Genomic DNA, 25,262 nt, shown 5'->3' with positions numbered 1-25,262 from the left:
AAAAAATCAATAAAATATATTTTAAAAAATAAAAATAAAACACTACGCTGTAGTGGAGACCTGGATTTTCACCTTGCCCACTGTCATGTTAGCTGTAGCTGCCCTTTAAACTCCTCCTCTTCCTCCTCCTCCAATTCCTCCTCCTTCTCCTCCTCCACTTTCCCCTCCTCCTCTACTTTCTCCTCCTCCTCCCCCTCCCCCGTCCTCTTCCTCCTCCTCCTCCTCCACCTCCTCCTCCTCCTTCTTCTGTGTTTTGGGGCTGTTCTAAGTGCTTTACATGTATGGACTCATTTAATCCCCGCCATTGCACAAGATCAGCTCAATCTTACCCCATTTTATAGACGAGAAAGCTAAGGCACAGAGATGCTCTGGAATTTGCACGAGGCTCCAGGATGTAAATGGTGGAGCAAGGACTCAGACTCAGGCAGTCTGGTTGCAGAGCCAAACTCTGAAACTCAGCGCTATAAACTGTGTCTTGCCTTAGACAACAATCACTTCTCCTCTCTGTGTCTCAGCTTTCACATCTAAAATGGGGCTCTTTGACCATTAGTTCCACGTCTAAGCCTCTTTCTTGGTCCCAAGTTCTGTGAAGATGTCCACTCTTACGTGACTTTTCTGACTGCTCTACCTCTCTGGCCCTCACACCATCCCCTCCAACACCTGGACTCTATCCACTTTCCTGGGGTGTAGTTTCAGTCTATATAAGCCCCTGAGCACAGGGACTGTGGCCTGGCCCAGCTATGGCAAGACACTGTCCTAAGCATTGGTTTGCAAAGATCAGAGAAACATTTTCGGTTAAGGGCTGAAGAGCAAATACTTTAGATTTTGAGATCAAGCCTTGTGTTCTCTGTGCCACTGTAACAGGGCAGCAGCCATAGAGAATACACAAATCCATAAACAGGACCATGTTCTAATAAAACTCTACTTACAAAATCAGGCAGTGGGCAGGATTTGGCCCAAGGGCCATAGTTTGCTGACCTGTGGCAAAGATGACTATCACAGAGTTTCTGCTCTTTGGAGCAGCAGGGGGTAGCAGAGGAAATGAGCAGTGTGCAGCTAACCTAAGACACGGCAGGACTTGCTAAGTGTGTTAGCAGAGCTGCAGAGCCCTCCAGAAGAGAGCAGGTGGGTTCTGACTCGGGGATATGGATGGGCACTTGAGCTTGGCTTGGAGTGATGGGTAGAAGTTCTACAAGCAGAAGTGGGGACATACGCCAGGGCGTGCAGTGTGCTGGGGATGGGGCATCCGGAGGGTCAGGATGGGAGTGGACCTGGGACCCAGACAATGAAGACTGACTTCTGTGCTTTTCTCATGCCCTAGAGAAGGATGAACTACAGGGTTCTTCTCTTCTTTTAATTCAACAAATGTTCTGAGTGCCTACTATGTGCTAGGCATAGGTGTAGGCACGAGAAGATAGACAATATCTGCAACTTTAATTTTTATTGCATTGTCAACATTTGCACAGAGATTTAGGTCTGACTTTATCTTGGCCTCATAAGCAGAGAAATTGAACGAGTTGCTAAAGTTATGTCTAATGAACAGTGGCTGCTCCTATTCCAGAGTCCACTCTACTGAGCGACAGACTAATTCCTAGCTGCCTAATGAGTATCTCTACTGGGATGTCTGGAAAGACTCATCCTGCTCTTCTCTCCGTATTAGTTTGCTAGGGCTGCTGTGACAGAGTGGCTTCAACAACAGAAATGTGTTGTTCTGGAGGCTAGAAGTCAGAGATTGAGATGTCAGCAGGGCTGGTTCCTATGAGGGCTGTGAGAAAAAAATCTGTCCCAGGCCCCTAGCTTCTGGGGTCTGCTGGCAGTCTTTGGTGTTCCTGGGCCAGTAGACATATTACCTGGATCTCTGTGTTCATCTTCACATGGCGCTGTCCTTGTGGGTTTGTGTTGATATCTGCTCCCCTTTTAAGGACACTAGTCATATTGAGCAGGGCCCGCCCATCCTAACAACCTCATTTTAATTTGATTATCTCTGTAAATACCCTATTTCCAAATTAAGATCCCATTTTGAGGTACTGGGGGTTGGAACTTCAACATAACTTGTCTTGAGGACACAGTTCAACCCATAACACCTCTCCCAACACCCCTCCCCATATTCCATTGCTGATTGAATGGAACCTTCATTTCCCAGGCCTCTCATCTCCAGGCCACTCCTTCATCTCTTCACCAGCTGGTATGGTGGCCAGAATTGCCTGGACCAGGCAAGGCTAGATGCCACAGGCCCGTCACAGATGTCCCGGCTGCCAAGGAGGTTGCATTGGATCTCCTCCATTAACTTCTGGAAGGCGGAGGGGGAGGCCAGGCTGTATAAACCAGGGGGACTGCTTGGAAGATGTGCAACAAATGCCTGAACCACTGGCACTTTGGGATGTCAACTCGAGCATCAAGGACGTACTGGCGTAGTTAGGAAGCAGGAGCACTAACCAGAGGCCCCCTCTTGGGAAGCTGTGGTGGAGATGGAAAGTAGGTGGTGGGGAGTGGCGAACATTTGGGAACAGAATGTGGCTTGGACTGGAGAACAGGTTGGGGGAGCGGGGAGGGGGGGGGATTAGGCCTGGGGGAAGGGTGGTGAGGCCAAACAGAGGCCCAGAGGGGAAGAACAGGCCCCATGGGGGAAACGAGGCTGTTTTCAAACACATAAAGTCTGGTAGATAGTTAAGTCCAGAGCTCAGGAGAGAGGCAGGACCTTAAAACAAGTTTTCAGACACCTGAGTGGACTAGATTCCCTTGGGAAAGCCAGCAGGAGTGGAGGCTCTGCAACACTCTAGTCACTGCCCAAACCCTGGGAAAAAAAACTATTCAGAGAGTTGGAGGGAGAGAAGTGAGAATGAGGAGTCCGAGAAGGGCCCCAGAGGCAGGGTGAGGAGAGAAAGGTCCTCCTGAGACCACGGCATGAGGTGAGGGAAGGTCGTCGGCACCAGCTCTGGCAGAGGCCACGGGGGATGGTTCCTTAAAACGAGCATATTGTGTCCTGAGCTGGTTCTGTTTCGGTCAGAAGGAAGCTGCACACGCACCTCTGTCACCTTTTAACTGTTTATTGTATAATATAAAACTACAAAAGTAAGACTGCTCATTTCCATGTACATTTCATCTGTCCAGTTGTTTCGATTACAGCCCAAACCTACATGTGAATACAGCCATCGGGGTTCCAATGTAATATTGCATAGAAAAGGCACAGCTCTCAGGTCTGTGGGGGAAAGGTTACACTTCCTCTTTAGACAAAATCCTCCTTAAAAACTATGCACCAAATGTCACTATGTACATCGGTTCCAAAATCTTGGTTGTTTGCTTGTATGGACTGCACTTCTCTTCCAAACTTATTATCCCCAAAAAGATGTCCAAGATTTTTATTGGCTTTGTCTGCAATAGCATTTGATCCTGGCTAATTTTCAAGAAACATTTAGACTCATTCTTAGAAGCACTGAAGACAATGGTACACAAGCAGGAACATACACCTCGCCGTTCGCCGGCAATTACAGGAAGTTAACCATTTACAGCCAGAATAGGTCCAATATGCTCTTTTCGGTATTTTCATAAAATGTAGGAAGGCCCAATTTGTAACAGCAAGGTTTTTAAATTAAGACAATTCATGGAAAATATCAATCGCTACACTAGGTAGAGTCTTTTTTTTTTTTTTTCAACATCTGTCATTTAAGAAGGCTGCCCAGCGGTATTCATAATTCATTGTTTACCACAAAGGTGGTTAATAAATTTAAGCTTTAAAAACGATCCGTAAGTTGATACTTTGGCTCTTTGGAGCTTATTTATGTAAGAAATTTTCCTTGATTGACCTCAGGGCAGTTGGGACGCGCCAAGGGGCTATGGCAATAAAAAGCTCAATTGATAAAGACACTCGAGGTGTAGAGGAGGCTCTGGCTAGTTCTCACCTTGTGGTGTGAACAAGGGTGTCGGTGTGGTTGCCCCTTCTGTTGGAGAGAGAAAGTGCTACTAAAAAACATTTAAAAAGATCAACCCTTTGATGCTTGATTTTCTTTAAAAATTTGGAGGTATTGAAACATCCCTCACCCATACCTTTTGCATATTTCAAATAGACCCACATTGGAGAAGAGAGTACAAATGAATGTGGACTGGGCATATGATGAGACGACCCGGGGGTCTGGCTTGGACCCCCTGTTAATACAGATTGACATTCCTACCAGAGAATACATTCCTACCATACATTCTGCACATGTTACGATCCAGATGTTGTTAGAGCTCCACAGTAAAATAAATATATTTACACAGAAAAAAAAAGGAATAAATAACTTATGGAAAAAAAAAATCACTTCAAATTCAAAGCTCTTAATATTCTGCTCTCATCTTGTCACTTCATTGCACATCACTGTCCATGGGTGTCCTCTCCCAGTCACACCCAGCATGTCTTTCTCATGAAGGCACCTCGAACTGCCTGCCTGACTCTGAATGCCACGCGATGTCCTCTGCACGGGGGAGGCACGCCCCAGTCCGCACTCAGACCGGGACGTGCAGATCGCACACGGCTCACAGTCTTCCCTGCTGGGACATCGCTTTGGGAACACTTGATGGTTTTGTTCTTTTTAAACCGCGCCACTCATTTCCCAGGTCTTCCTCAGAAGACCGTGAGTATCGAGCGTTTATGGCAAGGGTGTCCAGAGCTGACAAGCATTTGCCTGATGTTGGGGTGGTTTTTTTTTTGTTTGTTTTGATTTTCAAGACCAGCCTTACAAATACTAGAGTCCGAGACCACGTTTGGGCAACACTTCGCTGTGCTTATTTGAACTGTTGCCCAACATATGGGATTTGTTTAAACACACGATTTGCTAATCCAACCAAGTACAGTTGTTCTAAGTTACTGTAAATCAGCTTTTAACAATGGCAAATCAACCGCCTTACCCTGTTATTGTTCGGAATAATCAACACTATTGTGTATGTATACGTATGTATAAGTGTGCAGCATGTGGTGAGTTTACCAGGTCCTCCAGTTATCGAAAGCGTGGCATCTGGGCTGGCTTGTTCTCCACAGAAAAAGGAAGCTCTTAAAACGGACAGGCACAGCAACACTGGAAGCATTTACAACAACCCTCCCCTCACCTATATATGGTCCCTGGTCCCATCACAGGAAATGACACATCTGCAGCAGTACAAGGTGTCCTGGTGGAGGTTGCTTGTAGGAGAACAAGAGCAATTTGATCTGTTTCCCACTGCTCTCCTGAGTTGATAATTAGCCTTTAAAAACACATTCAAGTGGGGGAGGGGAGGGGAGGGGAAATAAATTAGAATGTAGATTTAATCATACCATACACGATGAATCTTTTGATTAGATGAGCAGTTCCTTCATCACAAATGTATTTGTTTTGCCATGTGCATTATAAAAATAAAACTATCTATGGCTTGTTTAAAGTGCCATCTTATAAAGCTGTCTTTTTTTAATTGGCCAGAAAGACTCAATTTTATCCATGGCAAGAAGTGAGCAGAATTGGTGACTGAATATTGACAAATGACTAACAACAAAGACAACAACAACAACACAAATCCCATAATTTAAAAATTCTTAAATAAATATAAAAGTTATTCCTAAAGAAGCCACCTGCATTTCAAAAATATAGGATGTAACCAGCGACAGTACCATTGGAAGAAAGAAACAACTGAAAGGAAAAGGCCATAAACAATGTCGGCAACAAGCATGATACATTGCAAACATTTCAAAATTAAATGTACACCGTTAGGAATAAAAAGCTACTTCTCAAGTGTCCTGGTTTGGGGGTAGGGGTGGCAAGGGGAGGAGGAGGAGGAGGAGGAGGAACATGCATAGAAAGTCCTGTGTATTTGGGAAAAACAGCCTTGTGAAGTGTAGTTAAAGCAGTTGATTCAAGAAAGCAACCAGATTGGAAGCTGTGACATAATGGGACCAACTCCTCGGCTGTTTCAAGAGTGCATCCGAGGCTGGGCCAAGGTGGGCCGAGGTGGGCCGAGCTCACGGTGGTGATCATGAAGATACCATTTTCAGCATTTAGCAACAGAGGGAAGGGAAGCTGGAAAAGACAACTGGGCAACATGATGGATGCCTTCTGGGGGAGATTTTTTTCCTCTAGGAGCCCTAAGCATTGCAAAAGGGTTTAGTTCCAAGTAGAGGTTGGTTGCTTTTCATAAAATTTTGTTCACATGTAAAATTTCAGGTCATCATAAAAATTATGCCAAAAAGGAAAGATTTGGGTTTTTTTTTTAAAAAAAATAAAAACAATTAAAAGCGCAAACTTGGCATAAATACAGTGAGTATTCGGTAGTCTTCCCCCTCAAGAGAGGGAGCTAAAGAGAACCATCACTTAAACCCCGAGCTCCATGGCCACCTCCCGCCAACTGCTTAATGCAAGTTTGATGAGCAGATGTGGCTCTGGCTTTGGAAGTCACAGTGCTGGCGGGTGTTCATGCCAGGAGGCCGGAGCTTGTGAAATTTGGGTGTGATATCGCCTGGCCCTTTCTTAAAGCGCTGTGTGTGTGTGTGTGTGTGTGTGTCTGCATTTGGGGGACGTCAACTGCGGATTGATTTGATCCAATTTTCTCTTTGCACCAAACACATATAAAACATTACAACGCTATAAAAGTACAAGTGCAACTTGTACATCTGAAGTTTGCAGGAACTATGTGAGCAAATCCTATCAAAATAGCTATCTCATATGTATAAACAGCATTTGTTTTTAGAAAAACAATATCATAAACTGCAGAATCTGTACAAAAATATAAAATAAATTTGGGCAGCAGTTTCTAAACAGCCATGTAAATGCAACACTTACGAGGAGTTAATGCCTCTAAAAAGGCTGAATTGCCAAGTCAACCTATACAGGGCGAAAATGCCGGAAAAGGTACTGAGATTATCTAAATAATATATATATATATATATACTTTTTCTTTGTTTTACCTCTTGCAATAAAACTTATAGAAAAAATAGACAAATATGCACATGCAATTTACAGCTTTCCCATCTTATTCCTTGTGCTTCACTTGAACTGTTCATTTTTGCCATTCGACATAGCAACATTGTCTTCAAATGTATTCTTTCCTATTCCAGGGTAGTAGGTCTCTGAGGAACCACTCAAAAACGTGTATTGAAAGTGGTCATACTTGGATGAAGGCACTCCAACTCTGCTCAAAGCAAAAACTAGTGTGATCCTTTTGTAAAACGTTCTTTTTCTCTGAAAAAGGCAAGCAAGGGTGCATGCACAGTGCGGAGCGCTGTCGGGGCGCGGGGACACTCGCAGGGTCCGGGCGGGCACGGTCGCGGGGGGGTGGGGAGGGGGGGGGGGTCCCCGGGGATTAGGACCCCACGAGCACCTCCATGATGTGGTCCAGCTCCGTGAGGTCCATTTTGAAAGGCTGACTCGGGGCGACGGGCTGGCTGCTGTAGGGGGCGAGGGTCTTGAGGAGGTCGTCCGCCGACACGGGGGCCATCTTCGAGGCTGTGCCCGAGGCGGAGGTGCAGGGGTCGAAATCATACATGGACGTGTCAATGTCGGCGAACAGGATGTCGTCCAGGGTCAGGTCCGTCAGAAACCCCGTGGACGTGGTGACCTCGAAATTCCCCGGCAGAGAGTCCATCAGTTTGGGGTCGTCGGGGCGGCCGTCGGGGAGCCCCTCGGGTTTCGGGGCGCTGGGCTCGCTGGCGCCCCCTTTGGAGCCGTCAGTGGCGGCCCCGGCGGCGGAGGTAGATGTGGGACAGAGCTCCTCGATCTCGTCCAAGGCGGAGGAGAAGCTGTCCTTCTCGGGCGGGAGGGCCGGGGAGGGGAGTCTGGTGGGGGCCGCGGGCGGCGGGGCGGCCGGGGAAGTGCAAAAAGTGTCGTCGTCGTCGTCCTCGAGCAGCGAGGCCGGGGTGAGGCAGGCCTCCAGGGGTGTAGTGCTGGCCAGGTCCCCGGGGTGCGCGGGCGGGGGCGCGGGGGCGCTGAAGGCGGGCGGGGCCTCCCGGTAGCCGCCGCTCAGCGAGGAGGCGCCGGGCTGGGCGGACGGGGTGAAGGCGGGCCGCAGGCTGCCTTCCTGCTTGAGCTCCTCCTGGATGCGCCGCAGCATGTTGTTGATTAAGACGGTCTTCTGCAGGCGGGGCTCGGTGAGGGACCGGTGGTTGTAGAGCTTCATAATGGAAATGTTGAAGATAGTCTGGCGCTGTAAGGTGTAAGACACCTTGGACGGACCGTCGGAGGGAGACAGGATTTTGCCTTCCAGCCCATCTTCATGCTCATCAAACTTCCGTTTTCCGCCTTTACCCAACATATATCTGGCAAAGGAGAAAGGAAGGAGACGGAGTTAATCACAGGAGAACTTACTGCTGCCATTAGGACGACGCTGATTCAGAGGTCAGGGCGTGGACTTCTGCGAGCCCCTGGCCCAGGCTTTGCTGGAGCACACGGGTTAACTGGGGGAAGACCTGAGAGTCAGGGAACTGGAAGATCTACTTTTGTGTGCCCGTGGAGCAATGTTTTTCACTCCACAGTCTGGTGAATGTATTTCTTGGGAAATGTGTAGGACCCAGACAAGTTAAACGTTACCATGGAAACCGTGATTTTTACTTTCTCAGCTCCGGCGCTTGCCTAACATTACCATGCAGGTTCAATTTCCCTCCCCCAAACAGATTTATTTTTAAAGCCCAAGAAAGACACTTACAATGCTATGACCTGGACAGATAAAGGTGTCAGAGGTTACAGCCTGAACACATCTTGAACGATTAAAAGAACCAACTTGGAGGGAACATGCACAATTTTGGTAGAACTGTGTGTGCTTTCAAAACGCCTTTTCCTTCCTCATTATGCATAGAGCCCTTCTGTCTGTCTGGTGACACGTGGTGAAGCACTTGGCCTGTGTTAAATGACCACAGTGATTAAGCTGCCACCGCTTTTCAGTCTAGAATCAAGTGGAAGAATGTGGATTTCCCTGCCCAAGTTTTTCCATGGCTCAATGTCACTGCATACAGCTATATCTGAATGCAAGTGGACTAACTGAAAGTAATGTGCTCTGATTATAAGCATTGCTGTTTGGATACTCGAGACATTTCATAACAAAATACTTACTGTGAGTCCAGATATATATATATGTATTTCAAAAAATCAGCACTCTCATAGCTCAGACCTTGAGCATTTGGGAGTGGGTGGGACTTTAGCTCCTGCCCCACCTTGCCTGACGCTCACAGCCTAGGCTGAGGCGCCTCCTCAGCTGCCCTGGCCCGAGTCAAGACACCTTCAGCTGGCTGCACCGTCCTCAGAACTTCGACCATCTCAACACAACAAGCGCAAGTCCACTGGCCTTTACCTCGTGGACCTTAACTTCTGACTATTTAATCGAGAATGTTGTCCTTCTGTCATCCAGACCAGGAGACATGGCTCTACGCCAAGCCCGTGCTTGCTCTCTCACCTTCTATACACGGACCCACGGACACGCGGACATGCTCTCCTCAAGGCCACTCACTCTGATATCTTCATGTACGAGCACGTGCTTTTGAAAAAAGTTATTCAATTTTTCTTCTAACAGTGACTTGCCTTTTACTGAATTGTTTCAGCTGATTTTGACGGTACCTTATTCAATCCTTCATTAACTCATTCCGCATCTATGCTGTCGTGGGCTCTCTGCCAGGCAGTGGGTCCCTCAGGGGAATAAAGCCTGGTCTTCACGGGGCTGAGTAATTTCTCCCACACCTCCTTATCATTTTGAACTCTGAGCCTAATCCTAAAGGAACACAGCTAACCACAATGAAACTTCAGAAATTCCTTCCAACACTTCGCTGAAGAAGGCCACGCTGCCCCCGGAGGCGGACAGATGTGCAGGTGGTCACAGAGCCTGGCACACAGGTCCCAGTGGAGGTGACGACCTCCATGTGCCTCAGTCTCAGGGAGAGAAAGACAGAAGACAGCTGCAACGCATCAATGTCAGAATCAGCTCGAGAATTTGTTAATGCTCATAAAAATGTGGAGCTACTTGCATGAAACACTTTTCCGCATTTTATAAACATTAAGAAAATGTCTGTCAATCACTAGAACCAAAGACCAGTCTCATAATGAATTGTTCCCTAAGGCGAGGGAGGTATGAGAGTGACTACTTGCTTATCTAAGACCTCATGTGACAAACATTTCCTACTCGGTAGTGCTGAGAGTCTCATTTGTATATATACTTTGCGTAGAACATTTCCTATCTGAAGTGTCTGTGCCCATTTAAACTTCAGTGTGAATCCGAGAGGAAGTGATTTCGTTTCACGTTACAAAACACTTTCTACTTTATGCATTTAGAAGTGTGACCGGACCACTGTGTTTTGAAACAGATAACTGTATTCACAATTATACTGTTTGTATTTGCTTACAATTTAAGCATCTAAATACTTCCAGAGAAATTCCGCTTTTGCCAAAGAGCTCTAAGTGCATTTAGTTCTCCTATAAAGTTGTTAGATGATCTATGTTATATATTATAATGTGAATAGACCCAAGACATTTAAACATGTGTGACAGAGTAGACAAATGTATACATGCAACAGCGAACGGATCGGCCTCTCTGACTCCATCTTGGTCAAGCCTGCTTTGTTCCCATGGCCTTCAGGCCAATGGCATCTGTTTAGTTTTGCATACAGACATGCTAATCATTAGAGGAATCCTGCTTCTCCCTTGAATTTAAAAAAAAAAAAAAAACACCCCCTTACCAGAAGGTGCCTCTCCCAAGGAGATAAGGGGAGTATATACGGTTTATCAAAGATTTGCAGGAACCTGGAGGCTGGACTCACCTCAACTAGGATCAACAGGGTCAACAATCTTCCTCAGACCCTCACTGGCACCCGTATGTCTTTGGTAGTCAATCATGTCTTGCCCCTCCCATTTCCACTTCCCTTGACATAAAAGAAGCCTGAACTCTGTGCCTTCTTAAGATGGATTTGAGTCACCAAAAGGTCTCCCATTTTTCTTGGTTGGTACCTTCTCAATCAATATACTTTTTTTTTTTTTACTCCAAACTCTGATGTTTTGAGTTTTGGCCTTTTAAAGCACTAGGCACACATATGTTAGACCCGTAGCATACACAAATACTCTAAAACAGTGTTTCTCAAAGTGTGGTCCATAGATGATCTGTAAACTGTTACTGGTCCATGATGAGGTAAGTAGAGATACTATATGATTGAGAAACTTTTATAGTAAATTTAAGAGCAACTGTATGTCTGTAGATCTAATAAAGAACGAGGATTCTATTTTACATCTTTGTACTTTTCATTTCATTTCTCTACCAATTATTTTCCTTGTGTTCTACTAAAGTATTAGTCTATGAAGGAGGAAGAAATCAAACAAAATGGTTCTTTATCACAGCAACTTTTAGAAACACTGTCCTAAAATGTAAACCAAATGCACAACTAAAAGCAAACTAGTCAGCTCACTGCCACTTTGAATTTTGCTGGCTTTCTTGAGGAAAGGTAGGCAAGGCACTATAGACTTGTCCTTTTCTTTTAGTCACTGATATAGAACTGTTTCTGATAAAGATTTGTTTCTGAAATAAATAACAGGATTTTCCCAATAACTCACATTTCTCTAGAAATAATCACTGAATCCTTGGAACTCAAATATTGACAAAGCGTTCAGTCCTGTAGGCATTTAGCAGAACTCCCGGAGCTGAGGAGAGGCTTTCAGAGGGACTGCCATGTGAGAAGCACCTCATTTCCAATTAGAATGCTCCAGCTGGTCATCGCTGCGGGATGACCCGTGATTTAGGAAAAGCTCATCAGAAACCTGTAATGCTGTCTGGAGGGGGAAGGAGGAGGGCCCGTGTAGGCAAACTCTGTGAGCAGGAATAGACAGAAAAAAATCGAATCTTGGATGCTTTTCAAATGAGTAAATAAGGACCCATGACAGAGTATGTCTCAAAGCAGGTTTGCCTTCATTTCTCTGTTTCTCTTTATGAGGCAAAACTGGCTCCACACACCCAGTAAGATTGCAAAAGGCACACAATCATGATGTGTAACCCTACTTCCACCTACATTTTTATAGAAAGGAATAAAATGCAACATCACAGAACCTAGCCCACATTTTTACTTAAAAATCAATTCTACAAAGTTAAAGCTTATCCAAAGTTTGCTTAATCCTGTTCAGAATCAAGTCTTCCCGCTCGGCCTCCTAGAAGTGGGAGGACGTGAGAGGAACTCACTCTCAGTGGCGTATTACCGACCACCTCCTTGGAGCAGGACACCATTCAAACAAGAAAATACAAGCCTCTCAAGAACCCGAGGGGAGGGCGAGAAGCCAACACACAGCATCTCAGGGCCTGAGCTCAGGTTGGCCCAAGCCAGAGTGGCAGCTCCTGAGCCTCTAGCTAGCGGCTAGCCTCCAGCACTGCACTGCACGAAACAACAATAGCTCAGTGAGCAGGCTATCCGAGAGACACGTGACCTTTTGAAAGGCCTCGCCGGGCTGCAGCCAGAAGACAGGCAGTAGCTGGGGCTCATTAAAGGCTTCCAGGTGCCGGGAAGGGGGTTCCTGTCTGAAAGGCCCGGAGCTCACCCAGAAGAGGTGCTTGTGACCCGGCTGACACCCCACTTTGTCTCCTCCCTCACCTTCAAAGACCCCAAAGGGAATCTGGGCTTCAGGGCTTGTTAAGAGACCCCCAAGAGGAGGATGGAGGTGGGGGGGCCTCCCTGTTCGGCCCATGCAAAGGGCCCTGAGACGAACCACAGGCACTCTTCCTTAGAACAGTCGGTCAGTGGCTCTTCAGGAAAGGTTTGAGATAAGACGCCTTCCCTTCTCCAATACATTTGTTAGAACAAACTCCTGGCTTTCTAATCTTCTTATCATACTTGTTAGCAACTATTAACTACAGCAAAGTTTTGAAAATAAAGAACAAAACTCACAGGAAGCAATATAAATGAAAACTTCTCTTTCAGAGTTTTCCACAAAGTTTAATACGGAATAAAACCATATACACCGAGCCTGGCTCCCGGTTGTGCAGCTTTCATTCAGAAGGACCGGGCTGCCCTCAAAGCTACAGTCCCCTTGGGCACATGATCAAAAGCAATAAATGTCACTAGAAGAATCCTCGGAAGAAAGAGGATGGAGAAACAGGCGATGGCATTACCTGATCCTTGGGGGTTTGCATTTCAAGATTTTGAGTGACGCCCACAGTAAGGAACCTGAGAGGTCATTACGGACTGGAGTATCCGGAGAGACTGCTGGAGATAGGCCTGGAGATTTGTATTTGAGGGGGGATGGACTCTTAATGTCTATTTCCCACCCAACCAGTAACCCCCAGGAGGGCGCAGCTTGCCTGTTCTGTTCACCTCCTCAGGACAGGGCAGTCCCTGACCCACCAAAGATGCTCCCTAGACAGTTGCTGAATAAGTAAACGGTAAATGGAAAGAATGAGGAAAGACACTACGGGACAGCCAGAGAAGAACGGTCACGAAGTTGGAGACGTGTGTCTCTGGTCCTGAGTGTGAACTGGGCCCGGGAGGGAGGGCGTGAGGAGGAGAGGCGGGCCTGGCTGAGGGAGTCCTGGGACCGGGGCACAGAGGGAGGGCTCTGCTCAGCACGCTCTCCTGTGCCGGCCGCTCTGAGTTCTGGAATGTGGGTGAGCATCAGACTCACCTGGGGCATGTGAACAGAGACTGTTGCCTTCCACCCCGAGATTCTCATTCAGCGGGTCTGGTGTGGGGCCCAGGAAACCTCACCTCAGGAACCACGACTTCCTCTCCCCTCAATTGGCCATTTCATGTTTAAGCCTGAGAATCTCTCTACTCAGTTAAACCCGAGTCTGAAGTCTTCCCTATCCGTGTCTCAGCAAGGAAGCAATAAAAGAACAAACAGCGTTTCCGTGATGGCAACCGACAGCTGACATTGGAAAGAAGACTATGCGGGATTAAGACGTCTTCAGCTCAATTTTATTGACAGCACGCAGCTCCTCCGACGGACACATCAGGTCCCCCTGGCCCGTGGGCCCAGATTCTTCTTACTGTGATCTCAGAGTGAATGATGGCAGCGAGGCCAAAAAGGAACGGAAACATTTAAATTAAATGTTTAAATTAAACACTAAATAATTAAAAGGGTAACATTTCACAGCTTTTGCATGTTTAAGGCATTAAGTATTATTAAATGTAAGTATTTAAAAAACCTACAAGTAAAAAAAAAACAAAAACCCACAAGTGATCAAAAAAGTTCTCTAATTCCATGTTTTTAAACTACATATTCAAGCTATGATTAAAAAAAATTTTTTTAAACCCCTCTCTCCTTTAATGTTATCTGGACTGTCAAAATAAATGTCATGATTTTTAAATTAAGACTATTAAACTTGGCCCGGCTGGCATGGCTCAGTGGTTGAGCATCGACCTAGGAACCAGGAAGTCACGGTTGGATTCCCGGTCAGGGCACATGCCCGGGTCATAGGCTCAGTCCCCAGTAGGGGGCATGCAGGAGGCAGCCGATCAATGATTCTCTCATTCTCTCTCTCCCTCTCCCTTCCTCTCTGAAATAAAAAATAAAATAAAATAAAACAAAAAGGATGTTAAATTTACTGGTGCAAACTACCACTTCTGTCAGCCCCACTAACAACAAAACCCATTGCTCTAACCTGCAGGCTCACCATAGCCCTCAGTGGCCACTAGTGCCCCCTAGAGGCCCAGAGCCTGGTAGCCACGGACTGACAGGCCCCTGCAGGGTGCGGGCAGCATCACTGCTGGGCTCCTGAGAGGCCTGAGTGGGGAGCCCTCCTCAGCCCATTACCAAGGCTGCCTTTCTGGCTTTCTGACTCTGCTGGTCCAAAAGAGACGTAAACATTGCATTGTGCTTTAGCGTAACTCATCCCAAACAATAGCCATTACCCCAGGCAGCAGGAAAGCCACTCATCTCATCCTGCTCGATATCCAGGGAATTAATGCTTCAAAAGGTCTTTAGAGGGGGTCAAAATTGATAGCTTGGTCGCAGTTTCTGAAGGGAGCACATGATTGGGAAAGGTGGGACTGACCACATTGTCAAAAAGGCAGCAACGAGGTGAGGTGCTTGGCCCTGTGCCTGTGGAGGGTGTGAAATCGGCTCCCAGCTCAACACCACCTAGATGCAAAGATGGGTGATGGCGGATCCCAGAAGTCATTACTTTTAAACAACTCAAGGCTCAGTTGGTTCCTACCTTGTGCACATTTTCAAGAGCTTATTCCAACATCCTTCTGGACTAGTAAATAACAACCAGAATCTAGTGTTTTCCCTTCTCAGAAGTGGAGCAGGCTTCGCGATTAAGTGACACGTTGTTTCAAAAGTCAGCGAACAAGCCGCGTGTCTGCAGTCGGGGACGGGTAGCCTAGCAGGGCACGCGGCTTCTGCGGAGCTGGTCACTCTACCTCCTCACCCGTGTGGCGAAGACACTGGTGTTTGCCTGGGTATAAGTCACTGGCCTGTACACTTAGGATCTGTATGCTATACTTAAAAAAACAACAACAAAAAACACCACCTTTTAAACCCTAGTTAACAGCTCTCAAGGAAAAGGTGCCTAATTCAAAGGGGAGCTTTAAGAAGCCACATCCCTAATCTCTTCAACTCCACTGTCCAGTGTGACCACAAGTGTGACCACTGGTGGCTGAAGCGTCCAGAAGTGCCGATGCGGACACTGCTCATCACAGAGAGGCGGCAGCGATGCCAACAGTTCGGAACCACGGCCTGTCCTCCTGGTCCTACCTTGTTTGCAGAGAGAGGCTAAGAAGAAGTGACGAGTGTCTCCGAAGAGGCCAGCAGAGGCTATTTCCTCACTCTGACATCCTGTGTCGCCAAAACCCCAAGTCCTTTAAGTGGAAACACATTCTTTCCGTTTCTTTTAGGGGTAGTGGCAGAAGAAAGGAGCGCCCCTGGCAAAATTATTGTGTATGTGACAGACTTCCAAGACCAAAAGAGAGAGGCCGGCCAGAAATGGTTTTGCGACAACTTGTGCAACAGAATCGTCTCATTTCTCCTCTCTCACCCCACGCAGTCGCTTTAAGATGTGTTTTGGACCCGGCTTTAGAGGTGGTCCAAACATCCAGCCTCTGCTCCTAACAAAGACACCTGCCCACCAGCCAGGGCCTCTGAGCCATCGTTCTGCCCGCAGGCTGCCACACAGCAACGCTCAGGCCGGAAGGAAAGCTGCTCCCACTTCAATGGGGGGAGACACGTTTGCCTGGACAACTTTCCACACTGTTAAAATATCCCACCTTCAAAACACACAGGACCCAGACATCCGATAATGTCCATTCATTGAGCACCCTCCCTCCCGCAGGTAACAACACGCCAGGAGAACAAGGCCACCCCAAAGGACATGGTAAGGGTGGTGCGGACAGGATGGGAGAGGGAGCTGAGAGAAACAGGCAAGTCCTCCAAGGTTTTGCTATCCAAGGCTGTGTAATGCTGTGTGTGGCAAGCACCGAAGTAGTGATAGTCCGTCCGTCCTCCTCCCCCCCTCCCGTCCACCCGCCCCCCACAAGCACCTGGGTGGCAATTTGTTGAGCCTCCAGGAAACAAGGGGGGAGGACCAGTACCCCCAAAGGCTGCCTTCAGACTCCAAAGTGACTGCCTCTGGCCCAGGGGAATGGCAGATAACAGGGGCAAAATTTCACTGGGGGGAAAGCCTCTCCTATTATTTACAGACAAGCGTAGGGGCTCCCAGAAGACAAGGGATGTCAGTAACACAACCCCTGAAGCTGCCCGGATGGGCTTTTTTTCAAACCAAAGCTCAACCAGGATGAGGTCCCTGCAGTCACAGCCATACTAATTGGTAAGTAAGACAAAGCCTCCCCTAACAAATCGGCAATGTCATTATGAAGCCAGTCGCTAGCCGAAGCCAGTTGGGCGCGCTGGGGTGCTCGTCTGCAGCTGTAACCCGACACCACTGTTTGCAGCGTGCCTGCCCCGCCTCTCCCCTGTGCAGGGGGCTCCGGCTGCGGGCACCGCACCCGGGGCTTAGTAATCGCCAGACAATAACTTTCGAAGGAGACCAAGGGAGACAGTTTCTGAACTTCAGGGGGAACAATCCGCTTTGCTTTCTTGACAGCATCTCAAAGCCTGGAGACACAGCGAAATTTAGCCAGGAAGTCAACCTCTAAGTGAACTTAAAACAACAACAACAACAAAGACTTGTACTATTTGGGGGAGTCTTCTAAAGGCCACATTTTAAGACACTCTAGCGTTCCTGCTCAGGATTTTTACACACCTGTATTAAGTTGAAGACAGTTTCTGACACTATTGGTTTGTTAAATATAATCTGTTCTCTTGAAAAAAGGAAAAAAACACACACACACACTTAAAGCTTGACAACTAACTGCATTTAGCAGGCAAAATAAGTCCAATTCTGGGAGATAATGTTTCAAGTAAATATTTCTTTGGAATAAATTATGGCCTGGTTAATCAACATCTGGAAAGAAAAATGGGCTTCTTTATAGTGCAACTGTTAGGTAGTACAAAATGTTTCTAATATCCTGTCTGATTGGTTCTTCCAACAGCTGGGAATTTTGGGTTTTAAACCTAACTCATGAAGCAAGGGTCACCAGTCACTTTCTTTCAGAGACAGTGGAAATGCTAATAATTCTTTTATTTTACCTAAGGATTCTGGCTTAAAGCACTGCACATGTAAAGTAAAAGACTGGGCAAGATTATACAGAATTTAAGGTTAACAAAAACATACTCAATGATATGATGCTTGGAACCTGCTTTAAAATACTCTAGAAAAAAAAACCTGGTTGTGTAGCTGATACAACACTGACAAAATGTTGCTAACTGTGGACGCTGAGTGATGAGTACAAGGAATGCATTGTACTCTTCCCTTTACTTTTGAGTATGTTTGCAATTTTCCATAATAAAAAGTTAAAAAAAATACAACACATCAATAGATTCTATAAATTTAAAAAAATCAAGTAAGCACAATCAATTATTTACACTCTCACCGAGAACTATTTTATTAACGTGATAGGTTATTTTACACAGAAGAAAACTATCAATGCTCTGTGTAGTAAACAAACATGCCCAGTAGGAGTCGGGACTCCTTCAAGCTCTGAAAGACAGAATTCCACATCCAGCCACAAGGGGGCGTAGCAGAGCAACAAGGCACTCCTGAAGTCTGATTACTCACAGCAATGTCTACCTACAGATCTCTCAGAGTATACACTTTTCCAAGATTGTTCCTCAATTCCGGTCTCTGCAGGACACTGCTAAGCAAGCCAAATTCTGGAAATACTGTCTGCAGAAAAGGTTGTTGCCTGTATATAAGAAACACTGATGTTTCAAAGACCATGGTTAAAATTCTGGGAGGATTTCTCAAGTGAGAACACACAAACAATAACAAACACACAAACCCATGTGATAAGATGTGGATTCAGAGAAGCCAACAGTTCAGAATTTCCACTGGGGGTACTAAGGTAGAGTCCCAACCACACAATGAGTTTTAAGGTAAGAGCTAAGAATTTTACTAGTATAGAAAAGCCTTCAGTAATCCTATTGCTTCTTAATATCAGGAAATTACTTACATGCTAAACAGACACAGCAGTTATTTGGGAAAACTTCACAAAGGATATTGGAGAGAAGTCATTTAATTATAAAACGCAACACAGTTAACCTTACAGAGATAATGGGGCAAGTTATATAAGTGCTTGCTGGAATTCTTTCCATTCAAATACAAACTTCAGTTCTATGATGTGTGTTCAGGAAGAATGTTCGTAAGAGTTGAACTGTGATCTCCAATATTTCCATAGGAAACTTGGTAAATATTATTGTAATTTTTTATAAATAATATATTACAGTAAGCATTTAAATTATGGTGCTACTTCATAATAATTTGGTGTCAGAAACACATCTTTAGCTGAATCTAAAGCCTCATTAACATGAGAACTTAGATTTGAATTTCTTTCCCTTAAGATTATGTGCCTGTAAAGATTACCAAACCTCACCCCACCCCCATTCCTATGCATAATGAAAATATTTTTTTCTCCTGTATTTATAATTGCTTGGATGGGATTCTGGTTTCAGCCCTCCTGTAGCATCTTTTCCCCAAAGATACCTTGTTTTTCCCCTCACACGAGACCTTTAATAAACAATGTCATGGGAGGTGGGGGGGGGAGTTTAAGGTAGAAACCAAATGCTTTGCCAAAAGTATGTGATGGTTGTTGTTTTTTGTTTTTTTAAAAGAGGGCTATCTGATATATAAAAAAAGACATACTAAAACAGATAAATGTAATTTGTTAGAACAAGTCAGTGAAATGTACGATTGCATATTAATTTAAACAAAAGATTTCCTTTGAGGTTTTGTTAAACTACTGGCCTTGAATAAAACAAATAAAAACTAAGTATGCTACATCAGGAAGTGTTTTGATGGAAGTGTTTCTTAACGGTTATGATTACTTTTTAATTTTCTTTGCTTTCAATGTTGGAATGCTTTATTACTGTGAAAAACTGCTTAAAAGAAGGCATGCTATAAAATATTCCTCACAAACACAAAACATATTTCATCTTTTAATTTCCACATGCCCAGTTTAAAGAAGAAAAGCAGAGAAATGTTATTTATTTACTTACTGAGTGAATCTAAACATTGTATTACATGATCTAAACCTGAATTCCTTAAAAGAAAACTATCAAATTTCTACAATCTGACATATGAGTATAAAGACAGGCATGTAAAAGGAAGGAAGTAACTACTCTATTGTGTAAATATCTGTCCCATGTAAGCAACATGCATATTCTGTATGTATATTACTTATTTCTATGAACTAGGCAGGCTAGTGATAAGGTTTTACAAAAACAACTTACACGTGATAGCATATATGTGAATAATTCACAAAGTAGAAAAAGGAAATGATACAAACTAAACTCGAGGGCAGTGAGTGATAATTTGTAAATGTGGCGGCCATCCATTTTTACTTACTTTGGGGGCTATTCTGAGATCAAATGTATTTCTTCTGTATTGTTAATTAATGACCCACAGAACTTTACACAAAGTCATCTAGTCAAATATAATCAAAATAATCAGAGTACTACACTGAATGTAATAAATATTTACTTTCTTAGGAAGCTACCTCTTACTACTTCAAGGATCTTCAATGACCTTTAGGGAGAGATCGCCTGCCTCCAACCTCCCCCGCTTGTCCCCTGGACATTCCTGAACATTCCGATTCCTCCCGCCTATCTTACTTAGGGATCTGCATTTTGAATTTGTAAGCCAATTACTGTTAGACAGCAAACACTCATCAGATGGTAAAAAAGACTTTTAAAATATTAATCTGTTTTAAAAACTGTTCAGAGAAGACCACCACGAGGCTCATGGCAAGCAGAGAGGCAGTGCAAAAACTTCTTCAGCCGCAGACCACAGGGCTCAAACGCCACGGCCAGCTCGGCTCTCTGGGACAGCAGGGAAGACACAGAAGTACACACATACACGGAGGCTCCCTCCTCAAAAAAAGGAAAGAAATCTGAAAAGCAAATCTGTATCCAGTTATTGTTATAAAACGGGAGAAGCACTCGGGGAGGACAGATCAGTCTAAAACAGTCGCCACCTCGTTATCTCCTTAGTGTGGATAGAATTTTATGCAAACCTGTCTGGAGGAGAGATGACCTTGGGACTTTCAGATTCCCTGAGTTTAACTTGGGCAACCCTTCTCAACACCAGGGTGGGGTACTCCAGCAGGCCTGCCGGAGCGTGGTGTGGGATGATAAGCAGCCAGCCAGGGGCTAAAGGCTCATCTGCAGAGTGACTTTTCAGTATTTAATTTTTTGACCGTGGCATATTCAAGTAGAACTTTTTACTTTTGTTCAACAGGTTCACACAGCCCACTATAGATGTGTGTGTGTGTGTGTGTGTGTGTGTGTTTGTGTGTAAAATGTCCTTAAGAGCCAGAATCCATTCTCCTATGTGAAACTCCTGAAACACACACACACACACACACACACACACACACAACCTATGAAAGTTTTTAAAGAAAAAAAAATCTTAGAATTAAACAGTAACTCTGCAAAGCTACAGGTTTTTTGCATAGAGGCGAAAAAGACAGTAATACAGACGTGAAGTCATTTTAAGGATTTAGGTTTGCTGCTACCCGAAGTTACTAGAGAAACAAAGCTGCCTCTGGGCACCTAAAACTAGTCAGACCTGCTGTAGCAGTTGCACAGTCGGCTCCAGCTCTGTCCTCCGCTCTCCTCCCTCCAGCCCCCACCCCACGCATCCGCATAGCTCACTCCACTGAGGGCGGCGCCCAGCCAGGCACACTCACCCCTCGCTCCTCCGCTCCTCCGCGGTCCCTGCTCAGAGGCAGGCCCGGCTCTGGACACACAGTGTGCAAGCCTGAGAGGAGGCCAGCCCAGAGAGCAGCGGATGCCAACTCCATTTGGAACTGAGAGCTGCCGTGGGTGCAGAACACAGCTACGGGCTCCCCGACTGCTTAAAGAGATCGATCAAGTTGTGGTGCTTGCTTCAGTGACACCTGGCAGGTACTTTCAATTCAGTTCAGTTGAGGAACAGGAGATCTCGAGGGAGGAGACGAACCAGCCTTTCCAGCTTTAGGGGCCCTCAGACCACAACAGAGAGCAGAACTTCCAAAAGGGAGTGTGCACCGCATTGAAGATACGCGTCTCTTTCGTCCTAGTAGAAATCATACGTTGTCAAAGATATTGTCTTTGTATTTTTCGATTTTTTATTTGTATTTCAAAGAAAATTTTTAGACAGCCAAGCATGTTTTGTTTGTCTCATGATCTTCAAGGAAAAAACAAAACACAACAACAACAAAAAACAAGGCCTCTATTTATTACCCAGAACAGAAATGTTGTCTTATTGGCCTGACATATGCCATTCACAGATTCATACAAAGCATGAACTGCCACACAGTGCTCATGGAGAGAGACGCTGCTCTGCACAATGAGGGATGGGCGCTCCAGGGACAGTTTGCTCACAGGGTTTCCCAGCATCTGTGCAGAGGGCAGGAGTTGGCCTTCAATGCCAATTGCACTGGCCACTGCAGACACTTTCTCTTAAAAAGACATGCGCCAACTTTGGTTAGTCGCCGGCTCCTCCGAGAATATTAAAACTAAATTGAACATCCACACACTTGCTGGCATCCCAGCTTTCAGGTTTCTGTCCATTGTTTAAGGGATGTTAACAGTGGGTAGAAAATACATGATTTGTGCATACGCAGTGGCCACTGCACTTTTAGAATTTCATATTCTGCTGGTCCAGATCAGTTAATGGAAAGACCTAGGATGGTGACTGTTCCCCTTATCGCGAGGCCAGTTTTCCATAAAACTGGAGCTTGCCCTATGGTGCCTTTAGTGTACAAGTGATCTTTGAGCTCAGTAATCAGAGAGAAAGTGTCTCTCTCTCTCTCTCTCTCTCTCTCTCTCTCTCTCTCTCCTTTGCCAAGAAACTAATACAACTATAGTTATTTCCTATAGGATATGCCATAACACTAAATATAAAATTTCTGTAGCAGCAAACTTTTAAAAAAATTCTACAAGTGAATTAAAGTTCACACTCTGAAATACCATATTTATCTATACATATTTTAATCTATATGTAAAACTGACAAAATCATCTTGATTTTTCTGATATAAATGAAATAGAAGATATAGCTTTATGCTCTTACCAGTGTTCCTCAACAAGAAACTACAGCAAAAAATAATTAAATAGATAAATAAGTACACAAACAAAAACCTTTAAAAGTTTTTATTGTAGCTTTTACCCATCTTAGCTATTATAAAATGTTTTGGCCGAGAGTAAACTTTTAGTATAACTTGATACTGATAATTTGTTATCTGCTCCTTTATTTACCCACAGGAAAAATATCTTTAAGTATGTGGATGTGTATCTCCAACTCCCCCTTCTATCTTTTGATCTGTTTTGTGTATGTGTACATGTTTCTAAAGTAGTGTTGTAACTTATTCTGCCACTGGATCACTATTTAAAACAGTGGATGCCAAAAGCTATCAGCTGCTACACAAATTTGAGTGAGTTTTAAAATATCGTAATATATGCTATTTTACTATGCTCATTATTAATAATCAGTGCATAGTAACTGGGTAAATTTTAGCGCCTGAATTAAATAAAAATGCTTTCAAGAGAGGCAATTCAGTAAATAGGAGTCCAAAGATGTTTCTAAATGTGAGTTAATATCCTTCTCTTGGTCCTTAAAGGGAAACAAGCTTGAGCAGCTGTTACCTAAGGAGCAGCAGTGACACTTGCCTGACAATAAAACTGTTCCCTAGGACACCCCTTGTCCGCACTCGATGGGTATTATAAAATTCCAGTCCTCTCTCCTGCCTGCTGTAATACAGCAAGGAACAGAGCTGAGTGTTTCAAACAAACACACAAAAAGGCTGTCAAATCCATCTCATAAGATTTCTCATCTGAGAGCAACATGGTGATACACACTGTAATTAGGGGGGGGGGGAGTAAAATTATTTTAAAGGGCGCCAAGCTTGATGACCAACATAAACAACTTTACACGAACATATAACACCTCTAAGTAAATCAATGAAGTGAAAGGAAAACTTGCTAACGTTCCTCACGTTTTTTTTTTTTAATTTAACGAAGACATTGATAAAATGAACAGGGAAGCAGAGATTCTTGCTCGTACCAGGAGCTGGGATCTTAGGAGGGTATTTTCATCCTCACAGCACACCCTAGCACACTCAAATCAGAATAGACTGCTATAAAAAGGGGGAGGAATGGCAATGGGAGGAGCTCTTGGGGTGAGACGTGCCTTCTGGTTAGCTGAGCAACTCACCCCTCCACCCCCCCACCCCCATCAGCAAAACAACCCGGAGGCTCTCAGGTGGACTGTCCTCCAGGGGTTGAGTGGAGCCAAGAGCCCACTTCACTCCTGTCAGAGACGAGTCCCTCATTATAAAAGGCTACTCTGAACACTCAAGGCCTCAGGGATCCTACTGGCCACTACAACTTCCAGGCTCTTTACACACGTTGTAGACATTTCTTAACATATATTGGGAAATCAGAAAGCAGATTTCATGAACAAAGCTTGGAAACATTTACGTACTGTCTTCCTGAAGGCCAACCGGGGCTGCTCGATTCGATTCAAACAAAAACTGCTCCAGCCTGAGTCTGATGGCTCACCCTGCCGACGGCCCTTCCCCATTCAGTGCCTGTAAAAACTTACTTTCTACCTCCCGAAACATCCGGAAACTACCCGATGTGAAAGCAAAAAGTTATTCTAAGACAAAGTACCTACCTAATCTCTTCATGAAACAAGAGTAAACCCAGGAACTCTACTCCCATCTCAGTCTATTACTATGAATTCTGCTAGAGGTGAGGTAACTAATGACCAAGGAGAAACGTAGGAACAACTTGGGTTTTCTCTCCATGCACTGTCCCTCTCCCAGCACCCTCTGTCTTGACGGTACAAAGTCCAGGGCTTGGGACAGCTGGCTCCCCTCCACCCCCTCCCTCTCAGTCACAGGCGGTCACCACCAAGATGACTTGTAGATTTCTAACTTCGAGTCGAATATGCATGTATATTCAAAATCAATTCACTGGCACACGGGCGAAAAGAGGGTAGAGAGGGCTGTTTTTAAGCTGAAAAACACAGGAAAACTCACAGAAACACGCCAGAGCAAGTTGGATGCAAACCCGGGCACGGAACTCAAAAGTGAAGCAGCCTTCGCGGCAGCAATCCGAGCCTTAAAAAAAAAAAAAAGTCTCGCACGTTCACAACAACACAACCGCCACCAACACGCACACACATCCCGGCAGCAAAGGCGACAGCTCCCAGCTCCCTCGGCCTCACGGCTGGGCTCGGGGAGCTCCCGACACCCTCTTGACCCCGGTCCGTGACTCCCGTCCCCGGCCCTTCCCCCAGCAGATCTGCGCCCGGCGGCTGGGGGGTCCCAGCCCTCACCCCGGGCGTCCCCGGGCGCCGGGCCGGGCAGCAGCGGGAGGGAGCTCCCCTCCCGGTACCTGCTCCAGCCCAGGTCCCGGTCGCGGAGGCTTCCACGACCCTCGCGGCCGCCCGGGGCCCTCCTCCGCCCTCCAGGCGGCTTTCCCGGCCCTCGGCCGGGTCCCCCCGCCGCCCCCCCGCCCAGGGGGAGCCCAGCGCAGCGGAGGACCCCCTCCGGCCCGGCGCCGGGAGAACTTACCACATGCAGCTCCGCTGGGAACTAGCGCATCGGGAGGGGGCAGCCCACTCCTCCAGCTAGTCCCGCTCCATGCGGAGCGCCCGGCTCCGGGGGCCGAGGGTGGCGCCGGGGAGCGGGCGGCAGGCGAGACTGAAGCTAAGCCTCCGCCGTCCACTGCCTGCGCGCTCGGAACATTATACAATGGTGGCGGCGGAG

General features: G+C 45.8%; 1 protein-coding gene across 7 annotated transcripts; it reads right to left on the bottom strand.

Annotated features, from left to right (window-relative positions):
• Nucleotides 1–3,031: 3,031 nt before the first annotated feature.
• Nucleotides 3,032–25,256, bottom strand: SERTAD2 (SERTA domain containing 2). Of its 7 annotated transcripts, XM_014446736.1 has the most exons (4): nt 25,068–25,256; nt 24,531–24,611; nt 7,321–8,254; nt 3,032–5,217 (listed from the first exon to the last, which is right to left on the bottom strand). In XM_014446736.1, exons 3-4 carry the CDS (start codon nt 8,248–8,250, stop codon nt 5,083–5,085), a joined length of 1,065 nt encoding a protein of 354 aa, XP_014302222.1. In that variant the 5' UTR covers nt 8,251–8,254; nt 24,531–24,611; nt 25,068–25,256; the 3' UTR covers nt 3,032–5,082. The 7 variants fall into 7 exon arrangements, with proteins under 7 accessions (XP_014302222.1, XP_006083340.2, XP_023602077.1 ...); XM_006083278.2 differs by lacking the exon at nt 24,531–24,611; XM_023746309.1 differs by lacking the exons at nt 24,531–24,611; nt 25,068–25,256 and adding an exon at nt 21,197–21,326.
• Between the last annotated feature and the right edge of the window lie 6 nt (nt 25,257–25,262).

Source organism: Myotis lucifugus, unplaced genomic scaffold, assembly GCF_000147115.1.
Source record: "Myotis lucifugus unplaced genomic scaffold, Myoluc2.0 scaffold_6, whole genome shotgun sequence".
Classification (NCBI taxonomy): domain Eukaryota; kingdom Metazoa; phylum Chordata; class Mammalia; order Chiroptera; family Vespertilionidae; genus Myotis; species Myotis lucifugus.
The sequence above is the reverse complement of the archived record's forward strand: the minus strand, read 5'-3'. Positions and strand labels throughout refer to the sequence as shown.

Bases quoted from the DNA above. Each gene is read 5' to 3' on its own strand.
- SERTAD2 (XM_014446736.1), bottom strand. From the start codon at position 8,250: ATGTTGGGTAAAGGCGGAAAACGGAAGTTTGATGAGCATGAAGATGGG. The intron at 5,218-7,320 runs GTGCTCGTGGGG...GTGTTTTTAAAG, and splicing joins AGCTGGACCACATCATGGAG to GCTAATTATCAACTCAGGAG.